The following is a 15,579-nucleotide window of genomic DNA, read 5'->3' as shown; positions in this document are numbered from 1 at the left end:
TCCACATGGGGATGCAGCCATGAGATGGTCAAGGTCCAGGAAGCTTCCATTGTCCTCTTCCCGTGAACTTTCTCCAACCTGTGTTTCTACTCTGACACTTGGATGATAACACCTTTCTGCCCTTTCTTTTAAAAACCGTTTTAAGGATATAGACTTCACCCATCATACAATTCAGCAGTTTAATCACATCAAGAAGGGGTGTACAATCATCACCCCAATCAGTTTTAGAACATTTTCTATCTTCTGATACTCATTGTTTTTAGCTCCCCATTTCCCCCCTGCCTCCCCTGCCATACCCTCAAGGAACAATGAATCCCGTTACTGACTTGACAGATTTGCCTTCCTTAGATTTCATATACAGAAAAACATTAACATCTAACAAGAATAATGATGGAAAACAGCTAAGACTCTCAATCAAAAAGGAAGCAGGAAATGTTAAAAACTGAAACAAATTCAAGTGAATCAAAAGGGAGACCGATTAGGTGTTAAATTTTAACCCAACTCCATCTTCAGTAATCCACTTTTTAATGTGTTCTGTGTGATAGCAAGGCTGTTCACACCCCTGGTCTATGGTCAGAGGGGAGTCACCAGTGGCTTAGTCCACCGGCGGCTTCCCTTCACCTGGCTGTGTGCATCAGAACATGATTAGTTTTTACCCTGTTAGTTGGAAATGAGACTGTTGTCTTGAGTCAGAATTGTTTACATCATCAATATAACTGCTCCCCTTGCATCCACAAAGTTATGGACCTCACCCAAAGAGATGCCTTCCTGTTAGTCTACTATATTGCAGAATGTTCTTATCCTACTAGCAAACCAATTGTTAGAAAAGAACATCATGTTTGGAAGAGAGCCAATGAACTGAGGAAAACCCTCCACAAGATAATGGACACAGTGGACTCAAACACACAAAGAACTTTGTAGATGGCTTGGGACTGAACATTGCATACATACATGCGTACAGACATGCATATGTACATACATAATCATCCAGGAGTTGGTGCTGACCCACTGGAAAATAAAACTAGAGACCTTGTACTTTTATCCATTTTTAGAGAATGGAGCTGTAGCATCTACCTTCCAACTAGGTTGCTCTCTTAAAAAGCACCCCCTTCAATCATTTCAACTGTGGAATTCTTAGCTTTCTCCCTATTTTTTTCTTCTTCTGGATTTTTCTCCTAACCTTTAGTTGCTTAAACTCTTCCTGCTTTCAGATGTCCTGCAGTCCTTTGGCAAAGCTTAGAGTCTACAGTAAACCATGCCAGGAATCTCGGGACCTTCACGTCCCCCTGCCCCGTGCGTTTCCTCGGTCTTCTTTCTCAGGGTCTGGTCCCTGACACACACACACACTTTCCTGCCCGCTTCTTAATCCTGGGCTGTCTCATGTTGCTCCAGAAAGTGGGAGGGGAAAAAGGTAACATTTCTTCCATCGTTTGACATTTTTCCTTTTCCCTTGGTGCTGCAATTCCTAGGCCTAGTTCCAAACATTCTGTTGTTCTTTAGCTCTAGATTCTGCAGCCCTGCCTTTCTGCATGGCTGCATTCTTTCTAAGAATGCGTCTATCTGATAGAGGCCCCTCTGCTCCTGGGAGTATACAATATTCATGTGGTCTGTGCTTCAAGTTCTGCTTTAATTGCACTAAAGTCGATATTGGCATGGCAGGGAGTATTGACTATAATTTATGATTATTTTTTAGAAAAGAGAATGTCTGCCAAAGATCCCAATAGAAGGTAATATCTATTGTGCATTCACCGGCCAGCCCTTGCGCTAAGTGCTTTACAAGCATTGCCTGACTTGGCCAGGATGTGATTATAGGTTAGCACCTTCAATATTGAAATCTTTCAGATAATCATGATTAAACCTTTTTAGAAGTAAAATCCAATGTACCACAGACTTCATTTGCAATCTAAAGAACATACATACAACTAGACATTTCAGTAACATCCGTGTAAGAATGGATAGCTGATGATTTAAAACTTGACTTAGAAACATAGCTTCGAGCAAAACTTGTTATTTTATAATCCAAGTTGCGGGGGGAAGGGAATTAAATCATTGTATGATCTGTTTATTATTAGGAATGACATGGCTTGCATTTTTGCATTGAGTGTGTTTAATTTAGGATTGTATTCATGGAAGATCTATTTATCAGCCTTATGGTGTTTAATATAGATCCTTATTAATATATGGTTTCAAAGTCCAGTGAAATTGTCTGATCTAATGAAAACAGTTAAAAGAAAATTCTATCTACCCTTCCATTTATGAGTCTCTGAAATATGCAGGGAACCTTTTTAAAAAGCCTTTAGAGAAGATTAACCTTTAACACAATCATTTGCATCTAATGTTATCACATTTTACAATGTCCTTGACACCACTTCAACTGTAGCTAGCTGGTTTGTTAGCTGTATTATAAAACCGCAGAAATCCCCTTCCCCCAGCTCCGATAAAGGAGCCCACCGTGTCCCTCTGTCGCTGCGCTGGTGTCATGCTTTCCACTGGATCTTTATTTGCTGGGAGAAATGCTGCCATGTTATTGCTCTCAGTACAGGACTCCTGCGGCAAGTGTGATTGTTGAGAGTGAAACTGAAGTTGGAATTACCTCACGCAATTGAAATGAGAATGGAAGTAGCAGGTGGTAGGCACCATTTTGGTAGTACATCTCTGGCACTCATCAGAAAGCCTGGCATCTGACATCTGTTGCCCGCTGCCTGGAGGGGATTCCGGCTCATAGCGACCCTGAGAGAAGAGCGGAACTAACGGCTGCACTGGGGGTTTTAAGCTGCAGTGTTCTTTTACTATATCTTTATTGGGATCCACGGCCCGTATTGTGCAATTTCATCATTCAGTGATATTTAGAGGATTGGTGCCACCATCACCACCATCAATTTCAGAATATTTTCTTCATGGGCTCGTTGGTAGCTCCTCATTTCCCTCCCTTGCTGTGCTTCCTCTGGGCAATTACCAATCCAGTTACTGTCTCTATAGATCTAGCTAAACTGCATTTTTTATGAGAGCAGAGTGTCAGGTCTCCCTAGGCTTCTGCTAGACCTTACTACCCTTCCTGGGAGTAGCAGTAATGCCCTTTTAAGACTACCTGTCATTCTTGAATTCGTCGCATTTGCTTTCCTTGTAACCCAAATCGCAATTTTAGAAAGCCTGGTTTATCTCCCATGGAGCAGCCGGTGGTTTCGAACTGCGGACTTTGTAGATCGGAACCTAACGCATAACCACTACACCATCAGTGCATAAGCTATATCCTAATAAGAATATAAGAAATTCTATCCTTCCACTCTTCAAATACAAAACCAGACTTCTGATCCTGTGTGGTCCTTAAGGTGGAAGGGGTGGGGGAGGGGAGACTTCCTGGCTTCACTGGGGTGATGACCTGCTGTGTGTCTTGAGGAGAACTGGGCACTATCGAATTTTCAGTGCCTGGCTTTTGGGGAAGTAGATCGACAGGCATTTTGTCCCAGGTGCCTCAGGTAGACTCCAAATTCCAGCCATTTGGGTAGCCTGCTTGAATTACTAGACTCCTTGGTAGATCTGCTTTCCAGCAGTATCTTTGTTGCTGCTGTGTGCTGCTGTGTGCTGCTGTCCAGTTTGTTCCCACTCACAGTAAGCCCGTGCACAACAGACCGAAACACCATGCCAGCCCCGTGGCATCGTTAGCAGTGGCCACTGTGGTCGAGCCCACTGTTGCAGCCACACTGTCACTCTGCTCCAGTTCACTGAGCGGATTCCTCTTTTATGCTGACCCTTTTCCAAGAGCTGGTCCCTCTTGAGAACAGGCCAACAGCGATCTACTTCCCTACAAAGAAATAGACCTGGGCAGTTTCTATTTACCTGAACTGCTGCCCACGAGGGAAGCTATGGAGTAGGAGTAGAAAGTTCAGGTTCCAAATTCTCACTTTGGCAACCTGAACAAGTGTCTCCCTTTTCCGAGCCCGGGTTTCCCGCAGGACTGTTGTCAGGTTGGCTGGGGGGGTACTTATCTTTCTCCAGGAGCCCTGGTGGCCTTAGTGGATTACCCACTGGGCTACTAACCCCCAAGGTCAGCAGTTGTAAACCACCAGGCGCCACAATGGAGAAAGATGATGCTGTCTGTCTTGTAAAGATTTACAGTCTCAGAAACCCAACTCTACTCTGGCCTTACAGAGTCCCGGGAATCGGCATCGATTTCATGGCAGTGAGTTTAGTCTTGGGAGTGGTCTTCCTTCACACTTGATGCGGGAATTGTTGAACTCATATATTTCCTTCTGTGCACTAGTCCGGGGCCTGGTATCAGAGTGGGTGTTCAATAAATGTCCATCTGTACTGAACAAGTGAGAAAATGTTGGACTAGATCATGTGCTTTCTTCTCGTTTTCCTATCTGTGCACTAAGAGAAGCCATGATCACTAGTTTGAAAAAACACTTTCCTGAAAGGTAGAAGCTGTGATACTGTGTTCTTCAGAGTTCATTGTCTACTATATTCAAATGATGTTGTACCCTTCCTTTATGTACGTTTTTAAAAAGAAAGACATACCAATTTAAACAGCGCTCGCAGCTGTCTCTTCATCATATACTTTATGATAGGGAGGGACATCTCTTTTCCTTGGTCTTGGCAAGCCAGAGCCCTGGTGGTGCAGTAGGTTAAGCATCAAGCTACTGATCAGAAAGTCAGCAGACCACACCCACCAGCTGCTCTCTGGGAGACACATGAGGCAGGCTGCTTTTGTAAACATGTGGAGCTTCAGAAAACCCTTCCAGGGGGTCTCCCCAAATCAGTAGCAACTTGTTGTCAGTGAAATTGGGACCCTGGTTTTCTTGGCGCATTATCATATTCCTTTCCAGGTTTGAATCGGCCCCTTCATGTGAATATTTGGGTCAGTGTCCCTTCCGCTGGGGCCATCCTCGTCATCACCACCACAGTGTCACCACTGCCCATTGAGTTCACCTTTACGAAGTCTCTCTAGCTACGCAGCCCCAGAAACTGACAAACCAAACTCACCGGGATCAAGTTGATTCTGACTTACGGCGAAATTGAACCCTTTTTGTCTCTATTTCTTCTTTATTTAAAAATTATTTTATTGGGGGCTTGTACAATTCTCATCACAATCCATACATCCATCCATTATGTCAAGCCCATATGTACATTCGCTGCCCTCATCATTCTCAAAACGTTTGCCCTCCACCTCAGCCCTTAAAATCAGTTGCTCATTTTCCCCCTCCCTCCACACCCCCATCCCTCATGAACCCTTCATAATTCATAACTTATTATAGTTTTGTCATAAGTTACACTGTCCTACGTCTCCCCCCGCCCTCTTCTCTGCTGTCCCTCCCCCAGGGAGGAGGCAATACCTAGATTCTTGTAATCGGTTCCCCCTTTCCACCTCACGTTCCCTTCACCCTTCAGGCCTCGCCCCTTTCATCAGTGGTCCTGAAGGAGTCATCTGTCCTGGATTCCCTGTGTTTCCAGTTGCTATCTGTACCAATGTACATCCTCTGGTCTAGCCAAATTTGTAAGGTAGAATTGGGATAGTGGGGGGGGGGAGCATTTATCATATCAGTGGGTGTCCGCTTTACTGATACAATCACTGAAGACAAATGTGTACATAAGCAAATGTGGGGAAGAGAGCTAATGGTGCCCGGCTATCAAGTGACATAGCGTCTGGGGTCTTAAAGGCTTGAAGATAAACAAGTGGCCATCTAGCTCAGAAGCATCAAAGCCCACATGGAAGTAGCACACCAGCCTGTCTGACCACAAGGTGCAGAAGGGACCAGTTATCAGACATCAAAGAACTAAAATTCAGATCAGTAGGTAAGACAATCGTGTTTATAAGCAAAGGTGGTGAAGTAAGCAGATGGTGCCAGGCTATCAAAAGATATAGCATCTGGGGTCTTAAAGGCTTGAAGATACACAAGCGGCCAACTAGCTCAGAAGCAACAAAGTCCACATGGAAGAAGCACAACAGCATGCATGACCATGAGCTGTCGAAGGGATCAGGTATCAAGCATCCAAGAACAAAAAATATCATTATAAAGGTGGGTGAGTGCAGAGTGGAGACTCAAAGCCCATCGGTAGGCAACTGGACACCCCCTCGCTGAAGGGTTGAGGGGAGGAGACGAGCCAATCAGGGTGCAGGGTAGCAATGATGAAGCATATCTTCTAATGTCTCTGTGCAATACATTTCTCAAAATCACAGAGTTACAAAAGAAATGATTGCATCTAAGCAGCTTAATTGTTTAGTCTGTACTAGATGCCAGCCTTAGTTTTTAATCTGTCTGTTGAGAGGACTATGACTCTGTGCCCATGAAGTAGCGTAGGAGTGAACTAGAAGTATTGAGAAGGTAGGGTAATCGATCATGTTTACATGAATGCCGGGGGGCGGGGGTTAGCTAAATCAATGTTTTAAGTAAAGATTCCAAAAACATGACTGGTTATGTATCAGTAGTCTTGGGGGAATTTTAAACTCGAAAATGTTTGTAGTCAAATTGAGAGAGTACAACTACATCAAACACAAATTTCAGGTGTTTTCTTAACAAAGCATTCACCCATTGCCTCCACCCCACCCCACCCTGTTCATGCCCCCAAAGGGGGCTTTCATCTTATGAGATGAAAGAATTAAATTGAAAGTAGAACACTGAAGGTTACTACGGAAGCGTGCCTTTATTCTGCCATATGGGAGTAATCCACTGAATTGGTAGTTATGAGGTATTAGAGAATAACCAGAACAGATTCACCAGACAAAGACTGCCAGACCAGCTTGCTCTTTTTATGACAGGGAAAGAAAGATGCAGAGAAACATCTATATCAATGCTACCTTTATATATATATATATATATATAAATAATTTCAAAGTCACCTTAGTATTCTCTTAAACCATTTTGCTTTCATCTTTGTAGATCAGGCTTACGGTGCTGACTTCTTCAAGATAACTTGTACTTCTTATGCCTGAAGTTGAAGTGGTCAGGTTCATTATTTCTGTGCAGTCAATGGAGTTAATTGCATTGAACAAGATATTTGCACGCTCTTCAGTACAAAAAGTGTGTGTAACTGGATTTCAAAGAATATAACGCATGGTTTATTTATTGATTAAAGAGTTAAGCTCAGAGCCGGAAGAAACAGGATCTGATCATCTGAAGCACGGGGTCAAGGTGCATGCATGCGCACTTTGCGCACAGAGACACCCGGCCCTGAAGTGGCTGAGGAGCTCTGCTGTCCAGCAGTCCTTCCCTTGAACCTCTGGACACGTGGGAAAGGATTTGCAACAGCTCCGTTCAGTGCGTGCTGCAGAATGCTTTGTAACTGCACAGCAAGGAGAATTTTCAGTGAGTACCACTGAAATTATTTAGTTCTGCGCTGTGACAGTAAAATTATTGTTTATCAGAGAAAGGTAATTACAGACTTGGCCTGAAATCAATCACTATGAACACAGAAAACCTAGGGCTTAAGCAGGATCAAAACCCAGTTAAAGCATTATTTTGTCAAGTGAGGGGATGAGCCATCCCAATCATAGTGCAAGAGAGAAGTGTCGATTTTTTAATCAGACAGTTTTCAGGGAGTTATAAAATGCTTTGAACTTTGTCCTATACGTAGAAGTTTTGTATTACTTTGCACCTAGCTTTTTTTTGAGTTAAACATAGAAGCTTGGTGTTTGAATAGTTTATCCTGGGTGGCTCACCCATCCCAGCAGTTGGACGGATGGCACAGGCAGGGAGTCTTCTTGTACTTCGGGTCTTTGTAAGTCGGAATCCAATTGATAGCACCCAGCAACAACGAAACCGTAAGTTGATGGAGAAAGAATTGGACTTTTGTATGTGGCAGTGGATGCTGGGCCAGGCTGTTTAAGTATGCAGAACTCCAGCTTCTATTTTCAGCCAAAATACTGGTTGTTACATTCTAGTTGTTATTTTGTAGATTAGAGGTGAGCAGATTATAGTTGTTCTTCTGAAAACACAATGCACTTTGGAGCCGTGACATGATATTAGTGAATTCACCTTGTTAGGAATCGCATCTAACATGACCCAGGAGCGAACAGTTGTTCACATTAACCACAGGGAAGCTAGCACCATTGAGACAAAGTGGAAGAAGATCAGGTTTTCAAAGAGGAAATTACTGATAGGTCTAAGAGGCAGCAGTGGCTTTGCCTGGTTGGACGAACCGTGGTTCCCCTAGCTGTCCAGAAAGACAGATTTATGGAGGTCCTGCGAGAGTTATATCAGAGGATATGAAGCTTGGTAAACAGAGATTTCGGGCATACCAATGAGGGTTTTGAGAAGGACGGCCATGATACATGGAAAATTATAACTCCGTCTCAGGAGAATATGCACCGTGTATAGGTACACCCACTTCATTCCTGTGCACTGAAAGACAGCTAGAGGGGAAGTCTTTACTCTTGGAAAGCTGTCATACAATAAAGCTCTGTGTTTGTGTCTGTCAGCTTTGCTTCTTTGAGTCTTAAAGGGCATGGGCAGTCAAGGTAATTCCAGGTCACCTGGGTTAGCACTGAAATCCACATTCACAGTCTCACTGCTGGGCTCCAGGGTGGACTAAAGGCCTAGAGTCTCTGGAATTTTTTGTGTCTGATCCATCTTTTCAAATCAAGCCCGCAGAGAGGGTTGATGCCAGATAACTGGGTTTTCTTCAGAGCCCTAAGAAAAGCCACTAGCAAGTTTGTGCTTTTAATTCACACTTCTATTCCCCTGGGCATTTGCTTTGATTGGAAATTTGAACCGATAAAACTGTACTTATTCAAAGCGGTGCCCTGATTATAAAGTTCATAATTTTAGAATCACAAAGCTAATTTTCTATGCTAAAACCCAGAATTATAATCGCAACAAAGCACTCACCTTTACATCAAGGTATAAAGTACTACAGTCACTAACTCAGCACAGTTAGTCTCTGATCACAGTGAATATCTGTCACAGGACATCCATCAGCTTTAAGCTGAGTATTCTTCAGTTTAGGCCATGTGTTCTTGTTTTCCAGTCTCGTGAGGCCATTGTTGGTGGCGATTGTTTTTAGTACTGTATTTGCTTAAAAGAGAAAGTGAGATGCTATAAATGCATTTCCTAAAACATTTTTTTAAAGAATGTACTTTAAATGTTTAAGTAAGGCAAAATAAATACAAATTATGTGTTTCCTATGCTTTCAGTTGTAACCACATCTGGTATGTCGTTCTAAATATTTTATTTACATATAATTTTTCTCTCTCTCCATGTACCAGGGGACTTGAGAAAGTTTGTGGGATATTGGAATCAAAAGATACTGAACATTTTCCACATTTTTTGGGGAAATCTTATTGTATATAGTTGAAATTAAAGAATATATATATTACACATAAGGTACTAAAACTTGCTCTTATCATTTTATTTCCTAGCTTTACTTTTTTGAAAAAATCACTCTATTGAGAGCTCTTACAGCTATTATAACAATAATTCAATTAGATCAAGTTTAATTGCACAATTTTTGCCACCATCATTTTCAAAACATTTTCTTTCTTCTTGAACACTTTGATATCAGCTCCCCTTTCTCCTCTCTCTTCTCCACTTACCCTTCTGGAACCATTATTATTATTATTGCTATATTTTACACCATCCAACATATCTGTTCACCTACAATTCTGTTATTCGTTCCGCTTGGGGTGTGGGTGGGGGATTACACAGTCATCATTGCTACATAGCTGCCCTTCTTGAAAGCTTCAGAAGAATGCATTTGTGGTATGAGGGTGTATGGTTTAGAGTTTTTATAGATAATAATATATCCTTTCATTCTCTCAAACACACATGCACATATACACACCAACATTTTTAGATCTATCTTCCTGTATAAATATCTTCACACACACACACACTCACACAAATAAAAACCCAATTCTAACTCATAACAGCCCTGGGTGGAATTGCCCCTTCGGGTTTCTGAGGTGGTAAATCTTTACAGGTGCAGAAAACCTCATCTCTCTTCCAAGGAACTGCTGGTAGGTTTGAACTGCTGACCTTGTAGTTAATGGGTCAATGTATCATCCACTGTGCCACCAGTTCAATCTTATAGCTTGCATAAAGCAGATTTTTCTTGTCAGAAATCTTTTCTTGTTGCTTTATTTGTCTTAATCAGTCATCATCTTTATTGGAAATTGGCTGTTTAGTAATGCTAGACTAAAGGAAGGTAATTTTGTGAGTGCAAATCGAATTTCTAACGGGGATCTCTGTCCTTTGTTAATAGGGCCCATTTGGAGGCCAGTGCTGAGAAGTGGAACAGGCTGCTGACGTCTTTAGAAGAGCTGGTCAGATGGCTGACCATGAAGGATGAGGAGCTTAAGAAGCAAATGCCCATCGGGGGGGATGTTCCAGCGCTGCAGCTCCAGCACGATCAGTGTAGAGTAAGTGGACCGCATGTAGTGGGGCCCTTTTAATGATCATGACATTGGGGAAATAAGTACTCTGATATAAAATGAAGGTCGATTATCTAAAAATCAAACAGGTACCTTAGTGCTTTCTTTTTATCTTATTTGTCCTGCTTTTAATTATTAGTGTTCAGACATTTTATTTAAATTGCATCCATTGCTTTCATTTTTTTAACTGAAATAAATAAGAAAAGATAACTAACTTTCTCCCAAACATTTAAAGCTAATTAAGGCATACTGTTGCTTCTAACTCACAAAATCTCCTAACTTCCAATAGATTTTAATATATTAGGAAATTTCTTTTCTTTTAAACTTCAAATGAACTTATCTTTAATAATGTTAGAGCCATAAAAATGATAAACTTTCCTGATTATATTAAACAAAAATCAAAAAGGAAATGAGATAATAGAGTGCATTTCAGTCTTAAAGCAAATGAAAACCATAGTAGTTGAGATCATTCATGTTTTATTTTCTGGCCTTAAACATTTTTGAATGATATTTTTTATTCTGCTTAAATTCACGTATGTAGATTTCTGCTTTCACACTGAAGATCACACAGATATCTTGAAATATTATTAGCAAAAGTTTAAAATTCTTAAATCTCTGTAATATAACTTATTTGCCAAACTCACTCTATTTGTTTACTGTCTCTTTTTGCCCATTTTCTTGTGTTTGTTATATGTCTTGATTTTGCTAGTCACACTCAATGCAAGTCCTCTTTCTTTTTTTTTTCTTTTTCGTGATCGAAGTGGGTTTTAGCAAGTCCTCTTTCTAAAGCAGTAAATTTTATATTTTTTAACTTTAGTGTGATTTGGGTGAACATTTACAGAGAAAATCAATTTTCCATTCACAATTTTCCATTCAATAATTCCTATACAGTTTGTCCCATGTCATTGATTGCAAGCCCTACAATGTAAAACAATCTTCCCGCTTCCTTTCTGTGCTTACGGTTTCTGTTGCCTTTCTGTTTTGTCTCTTCCTTTTTAGAACTTTGTTTTCGGGCCAATGCTGCCCTTCTGTTCTTGAATCTTTTCTTTTCATTGGAAGTGCATAGACTGTTCACATGATAGACTGGTCTATTGTTTGGCTGAAAATTGAGTTCCCTTCCAGACAAAAACGATGCTTAAGGAACTTAGTCTTGGGAGTTCTACTAATATCTATCTGACCAGTAGAAGTCTTTTTCTTCCTGGTAAATCTGTATGTTTTAATTTGATGCTGAAATTCTATTTGCATTTTTAAAATGACAAACACATGCACTCTCCTAAAAGAAGTTATCATCTATGTAATCTATGTAGTAAATTGCTGTAATACAGAGTGGTAAGATCTGAAATATATTTTGTTTTGAACTTTTTTGGCTAGGTTATTAAAATTTACTATTTGTATCAATTTTCTCTTCATGCTTGAGAAGAGGATATGAAGCGGAATTAGCTGTGAGATGAGAAAAATAAACCATTCTTTTGTGCCTTCTCTCTATTTATCATCTCTATATATCTCTATATATACACATATAATATATGCACACACATGTACACATATGAGGGAGTTTCAAAAAGTTCATGGAAAATGGGATTAGAAGATAGTAGTGGAATTTTTCCAGGAACTTCTTGAAACCCCCTCAAATATATATTTATGTCCAATAAATATGCACCAGGCACTGTTCTAGTCACTGGAAAACCAACCAGTTAGCAAAACACAATTTGTATCGTGTTTCTAGAAGTAAGAAACAAACATTAGGCAGATCTGCAATAAATGTCGACCATGTTCTGTTAGCACCATGAACAGGATACAGCAGGGTCCAGGGAGCAAGCGGAAGGGGAGTGCACAGTGAGAGGTACTAGTTGGTGTGGAGAAGATCAGGAAAATTGCCACAAATGGAGTGGTTTTGAACAGAGAAGTAAGTGAGGGGCTTGTAAAGAATGCTAATCGTTGGGGAAGAAAGATTTAAGAAAAGGGACAGCAAGCACAAAGATCGTGAAGATGCGATGTCCTTGGGTTTCCGGGGAAGAGTGTGGTTGAAGTAGTTCAGCGGAATAGAGGTAGGGGATGAGCTCAGAAGGGTTGGGTGGCTACTGGTGGAAGGCTAGTGGTAAAGTCAGATCTCGTGGGTCCTTTAAAGTCCTTTGTACTTTGGGTGGGATGGGAAGACATGGAAAATTTTGAGAAGTACAGTGCTGTGATCTGACTGACAATATATATTCAAAACCAAACTCACGGCCATGGCATCGATGCTGACTCATAGAGATCCTTTAGGACAGGGTAGAACTGCCCCTCTGAGTTTCTGAGCATGTAACTCTTTATGGGAGTAGAAACCCCATCTTTCCTTTGAGGAGCGCCTGGTGGTTTGAAGAGGACAATGGAGATCCCAGCCCGCTATGCAACCAGAGCTTCAACAGAGGAGATCGGACAGAGTAATTAGTTTCTATGGATATTAAAAAAGAGGAACTGCTGATGGATTGGATATGGAGAAGAATCAAGGATGTCAGGAGTTCAAGGTTTCTGGATGCAACAAATGGAAGAATGGAAGAAGCATTTAGAGAAACGAGGACAACTGATGGAGGAATAACCTGAGAAGGAAATTTGAGAGTTTGGTTTTGACATTCAAGAGTTGTGGTAGTTGGCTATATCGCTGATGTTGAGGGGAAAGGTCATGGTTAGAGATAACAAGTACCAACATGTTGATGGCAGTTGAAGCTACCAGATTGGATGAGATCACCTGGAGAATGATTCCTTGGCATTACTTTCCTGACCTTTTTCTCACCAATGCAGTTTTCAGTTTTCTTAAAATGTCCCTGTGGTCCTCCATGAACCTTAAGAAAATGTATCAAGATTATCACTTTGGAATCTCAAACTTCAGTTTCCATAATCTTCTGAGCTGACCTCATTGTAGGTTGTTATGCTGATTCTATAAAGAGGAAGACATCGGTGATGTAGGAAGTTGGTGTTTGTGGAAGTGTGAGAGGACGGGATCCAAGTGGAAGGATTAGTCTTCATAGGAAAGAGTACATTTGCTTGAGAGATGTGGACTATACGAGCATATAAGAAGGTAAGATGGTAAAATTGCATATAGAAACATGAATTAAATTGGCTCAGGAAATCCCATTACAAGATAAAGTTTGGGTTGCAATTTTATTTTTGATAGGGCTCTCTAATGAGATTAGAAGTTTATTACTGAGAGAGCTTGCCAGCAGCAACTCACTGATTGCATTGACGTACTTAAATATATTTTGTTTGGAATGTGAACTGGAACCATAGTAGCAATATTTTTTTACCTACTCTGTTAGGTTTCTCCAAAGAAACAAAACCAGGACACTTATGGATTTTATATATGGATATGCTTATATAGCAAGAAGGAATACAACAGCTAATTAGTCCACACAGCAGTGCAGAGGGCTCAGTTCAACTCACTTTCATGGAACAGTTCATATACTGAAGATTCTTCAACTCAACAACCAGCTGCTGGTCCAAGTCAACGAAGCAGACAGCGGAATCTGCCCTCAGGCAAGACAAGCAGAGTAGGCCACAGGCAGCAGGCCTAGCAGAGTGGGGTGGCAACAGCAGGAAGATGAGAAGTTGAGGCATAGCAGAGGCCAGTATCTCGGGAGCTTAGCAAAGCAGGTCTCGATGGAGCCTGTAGTGATGCATGCATGGCAACACAATCCATAAGTTGGCTCAGCCCCCAGGTAGCACAGCACACAGTTGAGGCAAAAGACTAGCTTATGCAGCAGCACACTGGTCCACTCACCAAGAAGGAAAAAAGGAAGAATTCAGCCTCAGAGAGCCATTTATCTTGGTTGCCCTCCAATCAAGCTGCATCCTGATGAATACAGGAGCATAGTTGACACAATAAACCTATCAAACTTACCCTTGTTTATTAAAACTATAGGTCCCTGAGGTCCATCATCATGAATTTAAAGTGAGGACTGCTATGTTTTTAAGTATGTTTCATAAAGTGAACTTGTATGTCTTTCTACAGTCAAGTTTCGTTGTTTTACTGATGGCTATGAGCCAGTTGGAGAATTGTATTTCATCAAGCAAATGTGATAGAAGAAAGGGGGTGGGGGTTGGTGGCAAAGAAGATATGGGATTATACCAAATGGAGTTATGCTAACTGGATGAATTTGGAGTTTAGGCTGGGTAAGGAGAACTCTGAGGACAGATGAGGGACAATTAGTGTTACAGTCAATGAATTGAAGACTCCATGGGCCTGAATCATTGTTGGCATTGGGGCAAGGGGAGAGCAAGCTGTAAAGAAACCAGGCGGTGGTATGAGAAGAGATGCTAGAAACTGTGTTAGTGGAGGGATCCATTTATTTCCAATGACAGTTCTTAGAGGAGAGCAGGTAGAGGAGCGGAGAGGGCAGGGTGGTGGACAGATACTCTACATAAAGCGTGGATGACCACGGCCAGAAGAGAGATGCTGATTCTAGGGAGAGAGAATTTATTCATGGATTTGAACGTAAAAATTAAGTTTCCAGATTCATTTTCTTATTTATTTTATTCTTTGAGTCTTGCCCCAATACTTAATCACAATACCCTTGACGGTCTGAGGAAAGGAATCAGGTGAGTTGGAAGTAGTTTAACTTTACTTTGTAAATGACATAACACATTTGGAGGTACACCCAAGAGCAGTAGTGGGGCTATATCTTAAAACTTTTTGGAGCTTAGTTCAGAACTTTATTTTATTTTTCAGGTTGCTACTACTTTATCCCAATTGCTCTCACTTAGCTTGCACTGCATGGTCCAGGCTACTGTTGAGGGTTGTTTCTGGTCAGTAAGTGGGTCATACCTGGATTTTCCATGGAACATTCTGTAACTCTCAAGCTTTTCTATGATACCGATCAGGCTTTAGCAGAATGGTCTAGCTCTGAAAATTAGTCAATTAAAATCGTATGGATAATAATGGTTCTCTTTGCAGCTGATTATAGGGCTGGCTCGGGACAGTGGTTTGCTCCATTGTGCATGGAGTCACGTGAGCCTGGGGCTGACTTGAGGGAAGTTCATGGCAGTATGATTCTTTAGCTTTGTGATCTTGTCTTAGATGTATATTCTATGGTTATTCTCAATAGCATTGTTGAGTTTATGAGTATGGGCTGGATTATTTCTTTTCTCATTCATATCTTCAGTGAAAATGATGCTTTGTAGAAGTTCATGGTGGTCTAGATCGGGTGTCAAACTGGGGGCCTGTGGGCCGCATGCGGCCC

The 15,579-nt window shown here is 41.3% G+C and overlaps 1 protein-coding gene across 1 annotated transcript in view; it reads left to right on the top strand.

Moving 5' to 3' along the window:
* Positions 1 to 15,579, top strand: part of UTRN (utrophin) — a 619,010-nt gene that overhangs the window by 415,651 nt on the left and 187,780 nt on the right. The window contains exon 52 of the mRNA XM_045294578.1: positions 10,198 to 10,354. Within this exon, the coding sequence (XP_045150513.1) occupies positions 10,198 to 10,354 (157 nt within the window). The remainder of the gene's footprint in view (positions 1 to 10,197; positions 10,355 to 15,579) is intronic.

Source organism: Echinops telfairi, unplaced genomic scaffold, assembly GCF_000313985.2.
Source record: "Echinops telfairi isolate 266 unplaced genomic scaffold, ASM31398v2 ScPeMD7_3533;HRSCAF=4204_0, whole genome shotgun sequence".
Lineage (NCBI taxonomy): Eukaryota > Metazoa > Chordata > Mammalia > Afrosoricida > Tenrecidae > Echinops > Echinops telfairi.
This window is presented reverse-complemented; position numbering and strand designations above follow the sequence as displayed.